We start from the raw sequence: 19,342 nt of genomic DNA, 5'->3' as shown, positions 1-19,342 counted from the left end.
AGAGAATGAAGAGAGAGAGAGAGAGAGAGAGAGAGAGAGAGAGAGAGAGAGAGAGAGAGAGAGAGTATTTCAGTTGGGGGGTGGGGCTCTGAAACCTACACCCATTTCAGAAGGAGCATCCTGAAGCTTAAAGCTTCAGGATGCTTACTTTATATATATATATATAAATATAATAATAATAATTAATATTAATAATAATATATTTTATTAATAAAAATAAACATAAGTTTTAATTATTATTTTTTTCTTTTTTTAAATCTGATTAATTAATTAATTATTATTATTATTTTTAATCTTTTATATCCCTTTTTAGGGTTACTACAGTAAGGGCCGATGAATTTCACGTTATATATGAAATGTGATATGATGATATAAAATTGACAATTATTATTATGGAATGACAATGTATCACAATTTGTAAATGTTATGTAGTCACCCGAAGAATAACAGCATTTTAAATATTAAAGAGGGAGAGAAAATAGAACCAAAAACAGAAGGAGGTCGTAGACTTCGTAGACGAACGCGGAGCGTTCGTCGACGACATTGCATTTTGGAGATAATATTAGATAATCATAAATCCAGGAAATTGCCCAGTTTCGTCGACGAAGGCCTTCATAATTTCGTCAACGAACACAAAGATTCGTCGACGAGAAAATACCGAGAGGGGTTCCGAGGCAACCTGAATTTCATCAACGAACACAGGTCTCCTCGATGAATTTTGTGAAGGGCTCGTCGACGAAGTGACGTGGCTCGTCGATGAACTTGGCCCTATAAAAGGAGGAAAATCAGGATTTTTAATCAGTTCTCTCGCCGATCTCTCTTTCCTCTCTCTCTCCTACGACTCCCTCTCCCTTCTCTCTTCATTTCCGACCCCACCGGTCGCCAGATCGACTATCCGAAGCTAGCACGACGCTTCTGGAGGAGTTCACTACGCATCTACCAAAGCGGATCGTCGAGATATCAAAGTTGGAAATCATCCCAAATTCAGGGTAAGCCCTTTTAGCCACTTTTTGGCCTCATGGCAGTTATAGGAAATAATATAGGTAGGAAAATATTGATGTTTAGTTCTGGCATATATTGGTTTCAAGGTGTTTTGTAGGAGGCCCTGTGGGTATCGGACTAGAGTACAGTAGGGGCTTTTCAGAGATAAGGTAAGGGAAATATGCTATGTTAGGAAAGTTCTGAATATTATGCAGTTAGTTATTTACGGAAATTATGTATTTTAGTATGGTGTGGCCTATGATTATGTATATGGTATGGGGATATGTTTATGAATTTAGTTTCATGATTTTACAAATTTCAGTATTATGATTATACACATTTCAGTACCATGATTATACGAATTTCAATACCATGATTTACGATATTTCAGTACCATGATCTTATGAATTTCAGTACCATGATAACACGAATTCCAGTATCACGAATATGCAGTTCCATGTTATGATTATTCAGATTTCAGTACGTTATGCAGTATCATGGATATTTCAGTACTTCAGAATCATGGTAAATCAGATAGACATGTATATAGAAATATATTATACGATATCAGACACTGTTGGACTCGCAGCTACAGAGCACGGTACCGTTGCTACAAATACTATGTTATTTTATGAGTGCAACCACCTATTCAGATATACGTAGTAAAGTCGACCACCTAGGCCCTTGAATAGGTTAGGCTCCCTATCCAGATATGGGTTGAGGTGGGCAGGTCGACTGACGGAGTTCAGTGATTTATTCCTGGTTGACCAGTTAGGGTAAATCCAGCCTACGGGCCACACAACCTCATCATGAGGAGCATGTCATGATACAGATAACCACAGGGAACAGTTTCAATTACTATTACTTACGTATTGATTTACAGAAACAGGGATCCTACTACATACATTAGAAGTATTTTAAATTATAACCATAATGCTGATATGTTAAGCAATAGGGAAAAGGGGTGTTGTGCTTTATCATTTGTAATGTACTTTTGTACTGAGTTATTCATGTTTATATGAAACAGATTTCATGATATATATATTTATATATATATATATATATATATATAGTAGCTCATTTGTCACACACTAGTAATAGCATATTTTCTCTTACTGAGCATTGGCTCATCCTAGTGTTGAAATATTTTTTCAGGTGATCCGGTTAAGCGAGCAGATCAGGCTCGCAAATAGAGGGCGTCTGTAGTGCCCCATTAGAGAGTGAGTATCATTTTTGGGAATGATTTTGTGTAGCCTTAGCTAGTTGAGGGCATTTTTGAGGATACAGTTATGTTGTATATATTGCAAAACATTTCAGAACTCTGGTATTGAATGTAATGGTTCAGGTTATGTTTATATGATTCTGCTTCTCGCTGCTTAGGCTAACACGAAGGTATCAGATTATGTTAATTGCTATTATGAAAAAAAAAAATCAGTTAATTAAGCAGGTCGTTACATGTTATATGTTATCAAAACCTGATTGGCTTGGTTTAGGCTATCATGCACGATATTGTTGCTATGTGATATTGTGTTATTGCTGTCGTACGGGGCAGCGTGAGGATGGATAGTCGATGTGGTTTATTGAAGTGTTGACACCCCTGGTGTACGGACCAAGTCTAGTATGTAGTGACTCGAAGAATAATATGATTTTAATAATAAGAAGGAGAGAAATAGAAACAGAAACAGAAGGAGGCCGTAGACTTCGTCGACGAACGTGGGGGATAACCACAATTTCAAGAAAATTGCCAAGACTCGTCGACGAGTGCATAAAAAAATTCGTGGACGAACACAGGGTTTCGTCGATGAGAAAATACCGAAAGAGGTTTTGGGGCAGCCTGAATTTCATCGACGAATATAGGGTCTCGTAGAAACGAATTTAATGAAGGACTCATCTATGAGGTGACATGTCTCGTTGACGAAATCCTCTGTCTATAAATAGAAAAATCTGAATTTTTAACTTACAAATGAAGCTAAGTTTTCCTCTCTCTCTCTCTCTCTCTCTCTCTCTCTCTCTCTCTCTCCCCTTCGGTTTTCCCTCTTTCTTTTGTCAATTTCGGGCCAGATCTTCGCCGAATCGACAATCTAAAGTCACTATGACGCTCCTAGGAAGTTCTCCCCAAATCTATTGGAGCGGATCGTTGGTGAAAGTTAGGTGGAAACCATTCCAAATTCAGGATAAGACTTTTTACTCAATATTTAGATTTGTGACAGTTGTAAAAAGTGTTATACGCTTAGAAATACTGAACTTTAATTTTGGGCAGTGTTGTTTCCAGGGGTGTTGAATTGGGAACGTAGGGAATCATCCCTAAGTTGAGGTAAGGCTTTTAAGCTGAATTTGACTTAGTGGTAGTTATAGAAAATGTTGTACGTACGAAAATACTTAACTTTAATACTATAAGTTTTCATTTTCAGGGTGTTGAGTTAGGAACCCTACGAGTGCGAGGTAGTTTTATTAGGGGTTTTTCAGGAATCAGGTAAGGGATAAACTAAGTTAGTTTTGTTTTGAGAAAATGCATGAATATGTATATATAGCATTTGGTTTCAGGAAAAATAAATATATTTATATATATGATTTATATTTGCAAAATACTGTGAAAATGATCGTATGTTGAATATGTGAAAATCCGTTTGTGTGGCATACGTAAAAATGTTGTGAAATATTGTTTTCTGGGAATGTGGATGATATGAATTTTTATGATGGAAAACCGGCATACAGCCGAGATTTTATATGTTTGCCGGCGTACGGGCTGTGCTATGTTTGCTGGTGTACAGGCTATGCTACGTGACTGTGATTTGCCAGCGTACGGGTTGGGTTATGTTTGCTGGCGTACGGGCCATGCTATGTGACTGTGATTTGCCAGCGTACGGGCTGTGCTATGTTTTGCCAGCGTACGGGCCGAGTTATGATAAAATGTGTAATACCAGCGTACATGCCGATGATTTTCATGATACACGTATATATGCAAAATGATATGATTGATGTGAAAATTAATGATATGAGATATCCATGTATCACCATTTTAGAATATATTATATGATATCAGAATCTGGTTGACTTGGTTTAGGCTAGCACTTGCACGGTACCGTTGCTATGTGTTCATCGTCTCCGTGATCATGTTATCTGTGTTAACGTCGCTGTACGGAGTGGTGTGAGATTAGATGGTCGATGTGGTTTATAAGAAGTGTCTTGATCAGCCCTGGTGTACGGACAAGGTCTGGCAGACCCATCGAACCTACTGACTACTATTTGACTTGACAGTGGTCGGCCAACCATTGTCAGGTCCCACCTTCGGGCCACACAACTCAGTCATGTGGGGGTAATACATGACAACAACCAGCTAACCTACCAAGATTGTTTTTATGTTATTATTATTATGATATGAGATGAGATATGCTTATGAAATGCAGTATATTCTGTCATGTTTTGATATACATATGTTTTCCCAGATTTGATAAACAATACTGAATATGTTATATATGATATATGTAGAACACAGAATACTCAAGTTGCCACACACTAGTATTAGTTTATTTCCCTTACTGAGAGGTGTCTCACCCCTAAGTCTTATAAACTTTTCAAAAGCCCCAGATAGGAGAGCGAGAAAAGCCCCGCTGAGCTAGTGTTGTATATCTGCCCTCTACGAAGGGTAAGTTTTGTAAGGACAATTAGATTTTATGGGAAATGTCCCTAGATATGATTTTTGGTATATATATATATAAAATAATACAGTGGTATAGTGACTCTGGTATATTGTAATGCATGTTATGGTGAGATGTATATGATTATATGTTTTCTGCTGCTTAGGCTTCTGCTATATATATTCTATCAAATCCCTGGTACCCACAGGTCCAGGTGGATGGTGACCTGTTGAATTGGATGTATGACGTTGATATTATTATTAAAAAAAATGTGAAAAATGAGCAAGTCGTGACATGGTAGACCCATCATACTTACAAATTATACTTTTGACTTGACAGTGGTCGGCCAGCCATTGTCAGGTCCCACCTTTGGGTCACACAACCTAGTCATGTGGGGGTAACACATGACAACAACCAGCTAACCATCGAGGATTGTTTTCTTATTATTATTATATAAGATGATTTACGCTTATGGAAATCTAGTATGTTCTGTCATGTTATGACTATACATGTTTGTTAGCTTTACCATGATCCCAAGAGGGGGGGTGAATTGGTATTTTTAAAATTTATCTTCTAGGTATTCCTCCTAACAGCAGTATGTTCACAACCCTACGGTCAATCTAATGCAAATAATATAAATATATCAAAAATTAAATGAAGCAGTTTAATTAATCGCACAAGCACCACAAAGCAATAAATAAAGGGTGACACGCAGATATGTTATTGAGGTTCGGCCAACTGCCTACGTCCCCGCCTTGGCTAACCAACAACAGGATTATCACAATAACTTGCTTACTTAAACGGGTGGAGCGGCACTTATACAACCAGGTCAAATTATCACAGGGCTGACCTAAACCTTAACCAGGTCAATTAGCACAGGGCTGACCTAAACCTTTACACCAATCCTTACCGGGCTGAATTACCGCCCCTCAGGCCACGCCTGAAATCTCTCAGATATACAATCAAAAGGTACAGTATAAGGGTGCTTTCATGTAAAGCAGATTTGTACCATAAATGTACACAATCACAAAACACCACAGATGATTTAAAATGTAAGCTCAGTGTGGTTTAAGTAGTTCAACTCTCAAATATATTTTCTATCAGTGTAATACGTACGTGAGAGTGTCAACAAACAATCTTTGTATTTCTAAATGTTCTCAATCAAGAAGCTCAAACAAAGATATTATACAATATTCGAATGTCCCAAATAGCAGAAGATGTCAATCACATGAATAGTGTATATGCTTGGTTTGCAAGAAATATGTAATCTTTGTACTTCAGCAAATGGTATAGACTTGAATGGATATTGCCACAAAGATTAATATAACACACACAAATATCTTTTCACAAAAATATCAATATGAATATCACAAGATATTTGAGTACTTTTGAAAATAGTTTTGCAAGCCAAGGACAAATACAAACTTCCTAAGTTATTGCAATGAGAATGCAACACTTAGAAGTTTAATAAGTCTTCTTAGGATAAGCTTATTAGTAAAGCCCCCTAAGAATACTTAGGCAATGCTCTCAAGAAAATTGATTCAAACAATCAAAGAATGAGAGAGCAAAACCTCAAACCAATAATACTCAAATACACTTACAAATGACACTGAGATGAAGTAGGTAAGTTTGAGTGGATTTGGAGATAGTATGAACAAAAGAAAATATTTAGCCTGAGAGAGAAATTTGATTTTTGGTTTTTACTAATCGATGTTTAATTCTCCCAAATGTAGGAGTATATATAGACATACTGAAAATTTTGACCGTTGGGGACCTATTAGGGATTGTTAGAAAAGATTAATAATATTTAAATCAATTTAACCCTATTTAAAAATATTTAACCCGCGATAAAAATGATGGCAACCCGAGAGGTCCGGTCAACCAAAAATGTTTCGGTCGACCAAGTCTCAAATGGTTCGATCGACTAGGAAATATTGAACTAAGGGCATGGTCGACCAGGAGAGAGCGATTTCCCAATTTTTCAAATTTCGGTCAACCAGGCCAATTTGAACTGCGTGGTTCGGTCGACCAGACCGCTGGAAATTCTCCCGAGGACCCTTCGGTCGACCAGATGATCAAATGTTGACCAAGGAGGGTTTTGGTCGATCAGGGCCTTTTGAACTACCTGGTTCGGTCGACCAGGTGGTTAAACTTTTGACCCTAGGGAGTTTTGGTCGACCAGGGTCTTTTGAACTACCTGGTTCGGTCGACCAGGTGGTCAAACTTTGACCCAGGGAGCTTTCGGTCGACCAAACCAAAATGAACTGACTTGGCTGGTCGACCGAAAGTGCACCATATGTGCATTTCGGTCTCGTATTAAAACAAACAAGTCCTATTCAAGTGCCTAACAAATTTATGTGAAAGTGTGTGTCCTAGGGGCACTTGGGGTCCAATTTGAAGACACCGAAAAAGTCCGGTGTCGATCGACCGATTTCTATGGTCATTTTTGGTTTGTATATGGTTTGAGCTTACAAATTAAACCATGACGTGATGTGTGTGCTTATTACAAACCGAATACCCTAATTACTATTACAGACAAATTTCACTAAAAATTATTACAATTAAAAGCATGAATTTGTCTTCAAGTTTTGAGCTTTCACATGCCGTTAATGATATGCCAATATGAACCTACACATGAACTAGATATTTATTAAATATAGGAGTATTTGTCATTATCAAAATCGGCGTGACCTATAAGGTCAACAATGTTTTTTCTAGAAATGACACAGACAATTTTACTAGATATGTTTATATATGCTTTTATGTATTACACGTAAATAATTATGTTGTCACACACTGATATTAATTTATTTCCCTTACTGAGAGGTGTTTTGCCCTAAATTACATGAACATTTCAGGAGCTTCAGATAGGAAAGCGGATAAAGCTCCGCAGAGATAGTACAACTGATCTATCCTTTCTGAAGGGTAAGTAATCGTTAGGGTCAGACAGATTTTTGGATGGGGACCTTAGGACTATTTTGGATACTTTTGAGTTGCGAGTATTTATATGATGGTTGTAGTAAACTTTGGTATGGAGTAAATGGTATTTAGAGATGTATATGATTTTATGTTTCCTACTCTTTAAACTTCCGTATTACATTTTTTATGTGTTCCTAGTACCCACGCGTTCAGGTAAATTATGATATATTGAATTTGTTATATTGATTTTTATTGTATGATAATATATATATATATATATATAATTTTGACTTTTCAAAACTAGCATCTAAGCCCACATATTTTGACTTTTCAAAATTAGTTTTACTTGCATGCACCAACCCACTTACGCACACATACACACAAGCAGCCCACACATTTTGACTTTTCAAAATTAGTTTTACTTGCATGCACCAACCCACTTACACAAAAAACAAGTGCGTGCGCACACACACTCAAATATATATATATATATATATATATATATATATATATATATATAGTCTGTTTTTTTTTTTTTTCTTTAAAAGTTCAAGATAGCTTTTAGCGCGTAATCTCATTTATGCCCGTGGATTACACAAATTTTTTACGGGATTAAGTTCATGCATGCATGATCTAATTCCTTCACACACGCACATGGCTCACGTATATGGTCTCTCTTTACGCACATGGCTCGATTTTAATTTTAAAAAATTATCTTGTTATAATAAAATATAACAATCTATAAATTATTGAAAATTGGAGCTTCCTTGCGTTTTGTCCAAGAAAGCATCCGCAGCCGGCATGTATAAATAATTAAATATTGATTCAAAAGACCATCTTCCCAGACGATCCCAGCCGTTGACGTCGTCGTGACCACTTATTCCCATAGGCGTCCCTCGCAGGGGATTCTGATCTCCAAAACCATAAAAAGGTACCACTATCCCTCTGCTTAACCAGTAGAAGACTCTAGAGAAATAGAGGGAGGAAGAAGATGGCGAACTTGTTCCATAAGCAGGCGAAGCAGTACTCGGAGAATCGTCCGAGTTACCCGCTGGAACTGTTCCAATTCATTGCGTCGAAGACGCCCACTCACGATATCGTTTGGGACGTTGGCACCGGCAGCGGCCAAGCCGCTCGATCCGTGAGTCTCCCCTACCTCTCCTCCTTCGCACCTACCCGATCTTCTTATTTTCTTGGGTAAATGAGACAATTTTCCCGAGTAAAACTCTTTTTCTGGTATTCTCTTACGCACAAACGAATGGAATGAATGTAAATGAAAATCGAATGTGTTTTGTTAGATTCACACAAATTCGTGATCTTAGATTTTGTAATCTTTGAGAATCGTCTGGTATTTCAAGTGAAATTATAGCTTCTTTTCATTCGTTTCAGCTAGCCGAGATCTACAAAAACGTGGTAGCAACAGACACAAGCCAGAAGCAGCTCGATTTCGCGCTCAAACTCCCCAACGTACGGTACCAATGCACACCTCCCCAAATCTCCATCTCCGATCTCGAGCGCGATGTGGCGCCTCGTTCCACCGTCGATTTAGTCACCGTCGCCCAAGCCGTCCACTGGTTCCACCTCCCTTCCTTCTACGACAACGTCCGATTCGTCCTCAAGAAGCCCCATGGAGTCGTCGCTGCCTGGTGCTACACACTCCCGGGACTCAACGTCGAAGAATTCGACTCCGTCTTCCAGCGATTTTACGACGTCGATACCAACCCGTACTGGGAACCGGAACGGAAGCTGGTGGACGGCGCTTACAGGGGCTTGGAGTTCCCGTTCGAGCCGTTGGAAGGGGAAGAACACACGGGGCCGTTCGAGTTCGCTGCGGAGGTGGCGATGGAGTTTGGAGGGTTTTTGAATTACGTGAGGTCGTGGTCGGCGTACCAGATTGCGAGGGAGAAGGGAGTTGAGCTTCTGAGGGAGGAAGTGGTGGAGAGGCTTAGGCGGGCTTGGATGAAGGATGGGAATGAGAAGAGGATGGTGAAGTATACTGTTTATCTCAGGATTGGGCGAGTGGGGAGTTCCAACGCCTTGAGTGGTTAAGCCTCGTTTCCATTGAATGACACTTAAAATAAATAATTGAATTTTCTATTTTAATTATTAATAGTAACAAAGATGAATAAAATAAAATAAAATAACAAACTTGAGTGTGTATTGCATTTGATTGGAAAGGATAATTCCAATCTATGCTAAAAGAGTGGATTTCGTGTGATGACATGACAAATAGGGCTAATAAGCATTCACTCCTATTTAAACATGTTTTATTCTTTCGCCATTCAATTATGTTACATTCAAGCAAAAATTTATAAGCTGAAAACTTTGCAATTGCATATTCATTAATTTTGTGGGTAGTGTTAAAGTTAGATTGATCTGAATCTTATGAGAATATATATATATATATATACATATATATATATATATATATGCACATCAACTTTATCATGTTGCGTATTTTTTTATTGATTTTTTATTTTTGCTAGTGAACTTGGGTTAGGAAACATTTTTTTGTTACTAGTAAAATCTACAATTAAGTTATATTCATTCTTATGTTTGTTTTAGTAATAAAAATTTTAATAATTTGAGTAATAAAAAATTTAGTGACGGAAAGCCTTTTATCTCTTGTATGTAAGTTAATCAATAAAAGAGTTTCAAAATAAAATTAAAAAAAAAACAATTATTATTATTAAAGGCAAAACTTACATTAAGTGTATTAATTTGTGCTGAGAGAATTAATGATAAAACTAAGGCTATAATTAAATAATTGTCTGACTATGTTTTTTTATTAAACAATAAAGAAAATTTGTGTAATTTTTCCTTAATTATTTATCCATGCGCACATACACAGTAGCCCTATGATATACTCATGCATATATTAAAATCCAATAACTCACTTCATCTTTTTATTGAAAAAATAATAAAATTTTCTTAAAAACTAGTCACGGAGCAAATAAAAAAATTGGTAATTATCAATGATAAAATGTGGTATGATCGATTAGATGCAAAAAGTTTGAAGAAGCGAGAAGAGATGCAAAAATAGCAAAGTTACTTTAGTAAAATGTTTAATGAAAATCAAATAGAAAGTTTAAACTTAAATTTGTGAAAAATGCCCCTTTAACAATGCACAGCGGGATATGTGTAGTGTGTAAAGAATCAAACAAAACCAAATGCAACAATATAAATTGTGATTATCTAGAATTATCCCACAAGCATAGCAAATAAATAAAGTAATAATAAGAGCAATAATACTTGGAATTACGTGGTTCGACAAAACCTACATCCACGGAAGCAATCAGTAAGGTTTTACTATGAAAATCACAAAATACACAATACAATGATTTTCAATGATTTTCCACTCTTCAATATACCAGAATGATATATTTTACAACCCCACTAAGGCTTTCCTCCAACTACTCAACCATTCTAACATTCATATTCAAAATTTGAAATCATCCCCACAACCCCGAATCAATTCGTTGATGAATAGAGTTCATTCGTCGGCAATTAGGGTCCATTCATCGACGAATCAGGTATATTCATTGACAACTTCTGAATGTTTGAAGTTTATCTACTCTCGGTATCTCCATTCGTTGACGAATTAGGCCTATTCATCAACGAATGCCTGTTTGTTAGAGATACAACCACGTCTTCACCTCAACACACTAGAATGCAGCTCTCAATGCACAGCAAGAAAACCAACCAATTGCCTCATATTCCAGTGAAATCTCAAGCTAACAGAATGGCTAAACTGGCAGGATAAAATAGTAAAATGTAGCTAAGTTGTTGTCTGTTAAGGTCTATATATTCAGGCCTATCACTGTGTACTTGAACATAGAGTAATGAATGATAGAGAGGAATTCACTCTGTAATATACCTTTTTAGCTTTTTATCAAATACCTTTCCTGCATTTCTTTATACCTGAACATGGTATCAAAGCTTTTCATTGGACTCACGTCCTGATCCAACATACAGTAGATTTCAACAATTTTTTTTTCCTCTCTTCTGCTTCTTCTCTTATGGCATCCGAGTCCGACTAAGACTCCTCCTCTGCTCCACCTTCTCCTCCTCCACCCCCTCCACCTCCGTCCTCTAACCCCTCACCTTTTCCTACATCTTCTGACTTCCTTACTACTAAACTTACCATAGACAACTATCTTCTCTAGAAGACTCAAATGGTTCCCTTCTTGAAGGGTCATCAACTCTTTGGTTTTGTTGATGACTCCTCCCCGCCTCATCCTCCACAAGTTCACGGCAAACCAAATTCTGATTACCAGAGATGGGTCCAGCAAGATCAGTTGCTGATGTCCACGCTTACTTTGTCTCTCTCTAACTCTGTTCTGGCTTAGGTGATTGATTGTACCTCTTCCTTTGATATCTGGAAGACTCTGCAACATTTGTTTGCTACTAAGTCCTCGGCACATGTCGTTCACACTCGGTACCAGTTAGCAACGGTCAAGAAAGGCCCTGAATTCATGTCTAATTACTTCGATCATGCTAAAAACTTGGCTTTGACCCTATCCGCTGCTGGACATACACTCACCGACTCTGAGTTCTCTATATACCTCCTCGCAGGACTTGGTACAAAGTATGTGTCTCTAGTCACCTCCTTGACCACACGTCCAGAGTCTCTTTCTCCCTATCAAATCTATAGTTACCTCTTAAACCACGAGTCTCACTTAAATCATCAAACCCAAGCTCTCTTGTCTTCCACAACGTTCGCTACAACTCCACTTGTAGGAACCCGACCCGTGGAATATAGGTTTAATTAATTAAGAGAGGGGCAAAAATGTAATGACTCGAATAATAATAATGTAATTTAAATAAAGCGGAAGGGAAATTATCAAATCCTTGTCAACGAACACAGGGGATTCATCGACAATGGTATAAGAGGACCTCGTCGACGAAGAAATGATTCATCGATGAGGAAATATCAAGAGAGGTTTTGAGCAGTCTGAATTTCGTCGACAAGGAGTGGGTTTTGTCGACGAAATTATTAAAGGACTCGTCGATGAGATGACGTGGCTCGTTGACAAATCCAGCCCTATAAATAGTGAAAAACTCTGTTTTTTGATGAAATTTAGCGCAGAAACTCCCTCTCTCTCCTCCCTTCAGCTCCCTCTCCTTTTCTCTTCGATTTCAGGCCAGATTTATATCGGTTCGACGATCTGAAGTCACTGCGACGCTCCTAGAGAAGTTCTCTCCATATCTGCCGAAGCGGATTGTCAATAGAGCTGAGTTGAAATTCGTCCCTAAGTTGAGGTAAGGTTTTTTATGCCAAATTTGGTATTTCTGTAGTTATAAGAAGGATTATTTACGAAGAAATACTAATGTTTGGTTCTGGGGGTTGTCGTTTCTAGGGCTTTGATCAGGAAACCCTACAAGTGTTAGATTAGGATATTTTAGGGGCTTTCTCAGTAGTCAGGTAAGGGAATAAATTAAAACAGTTATTTTTCATACAAATTACTATTATTTATGAGCAAATTGATTTATGAAAAATATGTACGATATTTGAATATTATAGAATAAATGCATATTTGGAAAAATACTGTTGTTGTACAGGAATTATAATTTTAGAATGAAGTGTAAGATTTACACAGCTTTGTGTGGCATGAATGTTATTTTTCATTTAAAGTATTGTGATATGGAAGATTTTATGAGTAAAGCATATTTTCAGGTATTATGAAAAGATACAATATGTTATGATGATTTTGACAAATACATGATAATTGATTTATTTTCAGATATACCTGAAATGATTCCTACGTGAGGCCGTGTATATATGAAATGATTTCGACGTGAGGCCGTATATATATGAAATGATTTCGACGTGAGGCCGTATATACTTGAAATGATTCCGGCGCGAGGTCGTGTATATATGAAATGATTTCAGCACGAGACCGTATTTATGAAATGTTCGACACGAGGTCGTATTTATGAAATGACTTCGGCGCGAGGCCGTATTTATGAAATTATGAAAGATGTTATATTATCATGTATTATATGTTATCAGAACCTGGATGTTAGTTTAGTTCAATTCAGGAGCACGGTACCGTAACTTATAGATAAGATATCTATGATCAGATTGGTGCTAACCACCCCACAAGGGGGTGGGAGATGGATAATCGATGTGGATTTCAGTAGAGTGTGGACGTCCACCTGGAAGTGCGGACTAGAGTGTGGTGGGCCCATTATACTTACAGACATTTTTTATTCGGCAATGGTCAATCAGCTATTGTCGGGTCCCGCCTTCAGGCTGCACAACCCGTCATGGGGGGTAATACATGACATCAACTAGCTATTCATCCTGGGTATGTTTTCAGTATTATCGGTTATAACAGATGTTTTATGTACAATATGATTTATTAGCAAATATGAAAGTATATGATTATTCAGTATGATATGATGAATGTTTACAAAAATTTGAAATGTACTGTATATGTATAATTGCCTTAAATGTTCATGTTGTCACATGACTGTATTTAGACTATTTTCCCTTACTGAGATGTGTCTCACCCCCCAAACTTAATTAATTTTTCAAGAGACCCTGCGATACAGGCGGGTCGTGACCGCCATTGAGTGAGTTGAGCTTCCCTGCTAGAAGAGTAAGCTTTGATCTAGGATTAGGAGATTTTTGTTGTAAGATTCTAGATCTATTTTGATGTTTTGGAGGTTGTATTCAAATACGGTATTTTGGGAATGTAGTAGTGTAGCGACCTCAATTTCTTAATAAGAAATATAACATAATAAATGGGAAAGTCAACTCGAACTCGTGGGTAACGGGGACAACTGTCAATCACAGCGGAAACCTAAGCAGTAGCAATCATAAAAATTTAAATCATCCATCCATCAAGCATAATACCAGAGTTTACTACATATCATAAAACTATATTTTATACATCCTCATAAACATCAAAATAACTCTAGGGTCAAATACAAAATAATTCTGACCCTAGTACAAAATCTTACCCTCGTAGCGGGGTAATATTCCTAACTCAACGGCGGCCACGACCCGCCGGTCACTCAGGGTCTCTTGAAAAATATATTAATATTGGGGGTGAGACACTTCTCAGTAAGGAAAAATAAACTAAATACAGTTATGTGATAACATGAATATTTAATACAATTATACATATACAATACATTTCATAAATCGAAAAACATTCATCATATCATACTGAATAATCATATATTTTCATATATGCTAATAACTCATAACGTACATAAAACATCTGTTATAACTGTAATACTGAAAATATACCCAGGATGAATAGCTAGCTAATGTCGTGTATTACCCCCCATGACGGGTTATGCAGCCCGAAGGTGGGACTCGACAATGGCTGACCGACCACTGCCGAATCAAATATGTCTGTAAGTATAATGAGCCCGCCACACCCTGGTCCGGACTGCCAAGTGGACGTCCACACTCTACTAAAAGCCACATCGACTATCCATCTCCCACCCCCTCGTGGGGTGGTTAACACTAATCTGAACATAGATATCTGATCTATATAGCTACGGTACCAAGTTCCTGAACTGAACTAAACTAACATCCAGGTTCTGATAACATATAGTACATGATAATATATAACATCATTATGGCCTCGTGCCGAACATATCGTAATTACGGCATTGTGCTGAACATAACATAATTACAGCATCGTGCCAAACATATCATAATTACGTCCTCGTGCCGAACATAACATAATTACGGCCTCATGTTGAACATAACATAATTACGGCCTCGTGCCAAACATATCATAATTACACGGTCTTGCTGTAACAACCCGAATAAAAATGGGAATTAAATGATAAAAAGAAGGGAAATGGAAACTGGAAACAGAAGGAGGCAGGCATTCGTTGACGACATTGGATTTTGGAAGGATTAGACAAAGGGAAAACAGCAGGTTTTTGTCTACGAATACAGGGAATTCGTCAACGAAGGCTTAAGAAAATTCATCAACGAAAACTGAATTTCATCGACGAAGAAATACCGAGAGGGGGTTTTGAACTGACTGAATTTCGTCTATGAAATTAATGAGAATTCATCGACGAAGGACGTGACTCGTCGACGAATCCTGTTCTATAAGTATGGAAAAATCCGATTTTTAAATTCTTTCATAAGCAAATTCTCTCCTCTCTCTCTCTCTCTCTCTCTCCCCTTCGATTCTTTCTTTTTCTTTCGTCGATTTCGGGCCAGATTTACGCTGGATCGACAATCCGAAGTTACCACGACGCTCCTGGGGAAGTTCTCTCCAAATCTGCCGGAACGAATCATTGGTGAAAGTAAGTTGGAAATCATCCCTGAGTTGAGGTAAGGCTTTTTAAGCCAAATTTGATCTTATGGTAGTTGTAAGAAATGATGTACGCATAAAAATACTGAAGTTTAATACTAGGAATTTTCAATTTCAGGGTATTGATCAGGAAATCTCACAGGGGTTAGACTAGATTGTTTTGGGAGCTTTCTCAGTAGTCAAGTAAGGGGATAAATTAAGTTAGTATTTTGTGAAAAATGTATGTATCTTATTATTGAATTTGATTTTAGGAAAATGAATATATATATATATATATGATTTATATTAGTATTTTGTGAAAAATGTATGTATCTTATTATTGAATTTGATTTTAGGAAAATGAATATATATATATATATATATATGATTTATATTTTGAAAAATGCGGTTAAAATGATGGTATGTCAAATATGTGGAAAATCTGTTCAGTGTGACATGAGTTTAAAATGTTTGAAATACTATTTGTGGAAATGTGATTTTATGACTAAAAAATCGGCATATGGGTTAAGATTTTTATGATATGTTTACCGACATACGGGACGTGCTATGATGTGATTTGCCAGCGTACGGGCTGTACTATAATATGTTTTCCGGCGTACAGGTCGTGCTATAATGTGATTTGCCAGCGTACGAGTTGTGCTATGATATGTTTGCCAGCGTACGGGCCGTGCTATGGTGTGATTTGTCGGCGTACGGGCCGAGCTATGATAAAATGTGTAATATTGGTGTACGGGCCGATGATTTTCATGATACACGTATATATGCAAAATGATATGATTGATGTGAAAATAAATGATATGAGATATCTATGTATCACGGTTTTAGTATATGTTATATGATATCAAAACTAAGTTGGCTTGGTCTAGGCTGCACTTGCACAGTACCGCTATTATGTGTCCATGGTCTTCGTGATCATGATATTTGTGTTAATGCCGCTATACGGAGTGGTGCGAGATTAGATGGTCGATGTGGTTATTAAAGAAATGTGTTGTGATCGCCCCTAGTGTACGGACTAGGTCTGGTAGACCCATCGGACTTACAAATTTTATGATTGACTTGGTAGTGATCGACCAACCATTGTCAGGTCCCGCCATCGGGCCACACAACCCAGTCATGTGAGGGTGATACATGACAACAACCAGCTAACCTACTAGGAATGTTTTTGTGATATTATTATTGTATGAGATGAGATATGTTTATGAAAATGCAGTATGTTTTGCCATGTGTTGATATATATATGTTTTTCAGATTTGACGAAACAGTGTTGAATATGTTATGTATGGTATATGTAGAACACAGAATACTCATATTGCCACACACTGGTACTAGTTTATTTCCCTTACTGAGAGGTGTCTCACCCCTAAATCTTATTAACTTTGCAGGAGCCCCTGATAGGAGAGCGGGAAAAGTCTCGCTGATATAGTACTATTTATCTGCCCTTTTTGAAAGGTAAATTTTTATAGGGATAGTTGGATTTTGCGGGGAATGTCCCTAGATATGATTTTTGGGATGTATATACTGAGATACAGTGATTGTAGTAACTCTAGTGTTGTATGCATGTTATGATGAGATGTATATGATTATATACTTTCTGCTGCTTAGGCTTCTGCTATATATATTCTGTTATATCCCTAGTACCCACGGGTCTAGGTGGATGGTGACCTGCTGAGCTAGTATGTATGACATTGATATTATTATTATTATATAAAAAAAATGTGGAAAATGAGCAAGTCGTGACACTCGCGCCGGAATCATTTCAGGTATATACATTCTGAAAAAAAAATCAATTATCATGTGTTTGTCAAAATCATCATAACATAACATATCTTTTCATAATACCTAAAAATGTACTTTGCTAAAAAAATCTTTCATATCATAATACATTTCACGTAAAATAATATTCATGCCACACATGGGCTGTATAAAATCATACTTCTTATTTTAAAATCGTAATTCTCTGGCATCTCATATATACATATACATTTCAACATAATAGCAGTATTTCCCAAACGTACATTTCATCCATAATATACAAATATAACATATATTTTTCTAAAAATAAATTTACTCATAAGTAATAATAATTTGCATGAAAAGTAACTGCTTTAGTTTATTCCCTTATCTGACTACTGAGAAAACCCCTAAAATATCCTAGCCTAACCTCCGTAGGATCTCCTAATCAATACCCTAAAACTGAAAACTCACAATACTAAACTTCAGTATTTTCATGCATACATTATTTCCTATAACTACCATAAGACCAAATTTGGCTTAAAAAGTCTTACCTCAATTTAGGGATGATTTCCAACTAGCTTTCACCAATGATCCGCTCTGGCAGATTTGGAGAGAACTTCCCCAGGAGCGTCATGGTGACTTCGGATGGTCGATCCGGCGTAAATTTGGCCCAAAAATGAGGAGAGAGAGAGAGAGAGAGAGAGAGAGAGAGAGAGAAAAGGTTGCTTAATTGTGAAGTTAAAAATTGGATTTTTGATATATATAAAACTAGATTCGTCGACGAGCCACGTCATTCGTCAACGAATCCTTTAATAAATTCGTCGACGAAATTCAGTCAACTCAAACCCTCTCAGTATTTCTTCGTCGACTAATTCTTTTAAGCTCTCGTCGACAAATCCCCTGTATTCGTCAACGAATCCCTAATGACCCCCCTTTGATTTTCCTTCCAAAAATGCAGCGTTTGTCGACAAAGTTGACTTCCTCCTTCTATTACCGTTTCCATTTCCCCTCCCCTTATTATTTAAATTCCTTTATTATTCGAGTTGTTACAAGTAGACTCTGGTATTATGTAATTAATGGTTTGATGGATGTAAATTATTTTTACTGCTGCTTAGGTTTCCGCTGTTTATGTCAAGCTATCCCCGCTACCAACGGGTTCGGGTTGATGTTATTATTATTTATGTTTACTATGTGATAAGTTAAGCGGGTCATTACAAAAAATGTAAATTAAGCAAGCCTCGTTGACGAATCCAGAGTTCGTCAACAAAGTCTTAGGGAAGCTTGACGACGAGTTTCAGAGCTTCGTCGGTGAGGAGAAGCCGAGGGGTTTCAGAAAATCGAAAAACTCAAGCTCGTCGATGAAACCATCGTCTAGTCGACGAGCTGTCTATATGGCCTCGTCGACGAAGATACAATTCGTCAACAAGAACTGCTGAGTCAAAGGTACTATAAATATCAATTTTCATTACTTCTCAGTTAAGAAATCTCATTTTCTCTCTCTATCTCTCTAGAAACTCAACTTGCTCTCCATCTCTCTAGATTTCTTCGTCGTAGGGCGTGGGAATCATTAATCCAAAGTTACCACGAGGATTGTGGAAGGATTCTGTACAAGTTCTACGGATCGGATTTTCAGTTTGGGTATCTTCGGGTTTTGGTGTAAAATCGTGGTAAGACTCGATTTTCATTTTCGTTCCAGTAGTTTTGTAAAGAATGTAGTCGTAAGTATATTATGTACTGTACGTTGTAGGCTTTGGAACTCAGTTTGTTGTTTAGGAG

At 37.2% G+C, this 19,342-nt stretch overlaps 1 protein-coding gene across 1 annotated transcript; it reads left to right on the top strand.

Moving 5' to 3' along the window:
* The first annotated feature begins 8,307 nt into the window (after nucleotides 1-8,307).
* On the top strand, nucleotides 8,308-9,884 carry LOC131144737 (uncharacterized). Its single transcript, XM_058093579.1, has 2 exons — nucleotides 8,308-8,679; nucleotides 8,928-9,884. Exons 1-2 carry the CDS (start codon nucleotides 8,530-8,532, stop codon nucleotides 9,585-9,587), a joined length of 810 nt encoding a protein of 269 aa, XP_057949562.1. The 5' UTR covers nucleotides 8,308-8,529; the 3' UTR covers nucleotides 9,588-9,884.
* The last annotated feature ends 9,458 nt before the right edge of the window (nucleotides 9,885-19,342 follow it).

The sequence above is a fragment of the Malania oleifera genome, chromosome 12, assembly GCF_029873635.1.
Source record: "Malania oleifera isolate guangnan ecotype guangnan chromosome 12, ASM2987363v1, whole genome shotgun sequence".
NCBI lineage: Eukaryota > Viridiplantae > Streptophyta > Magnoliopsida > Santalales > Ximeniaceae > Malania > Malania oleifera.
Note: the sequence above shows the minus strand (reverse complement) of the source record. Positions and strands in the feature narration are given on the sequence as shown.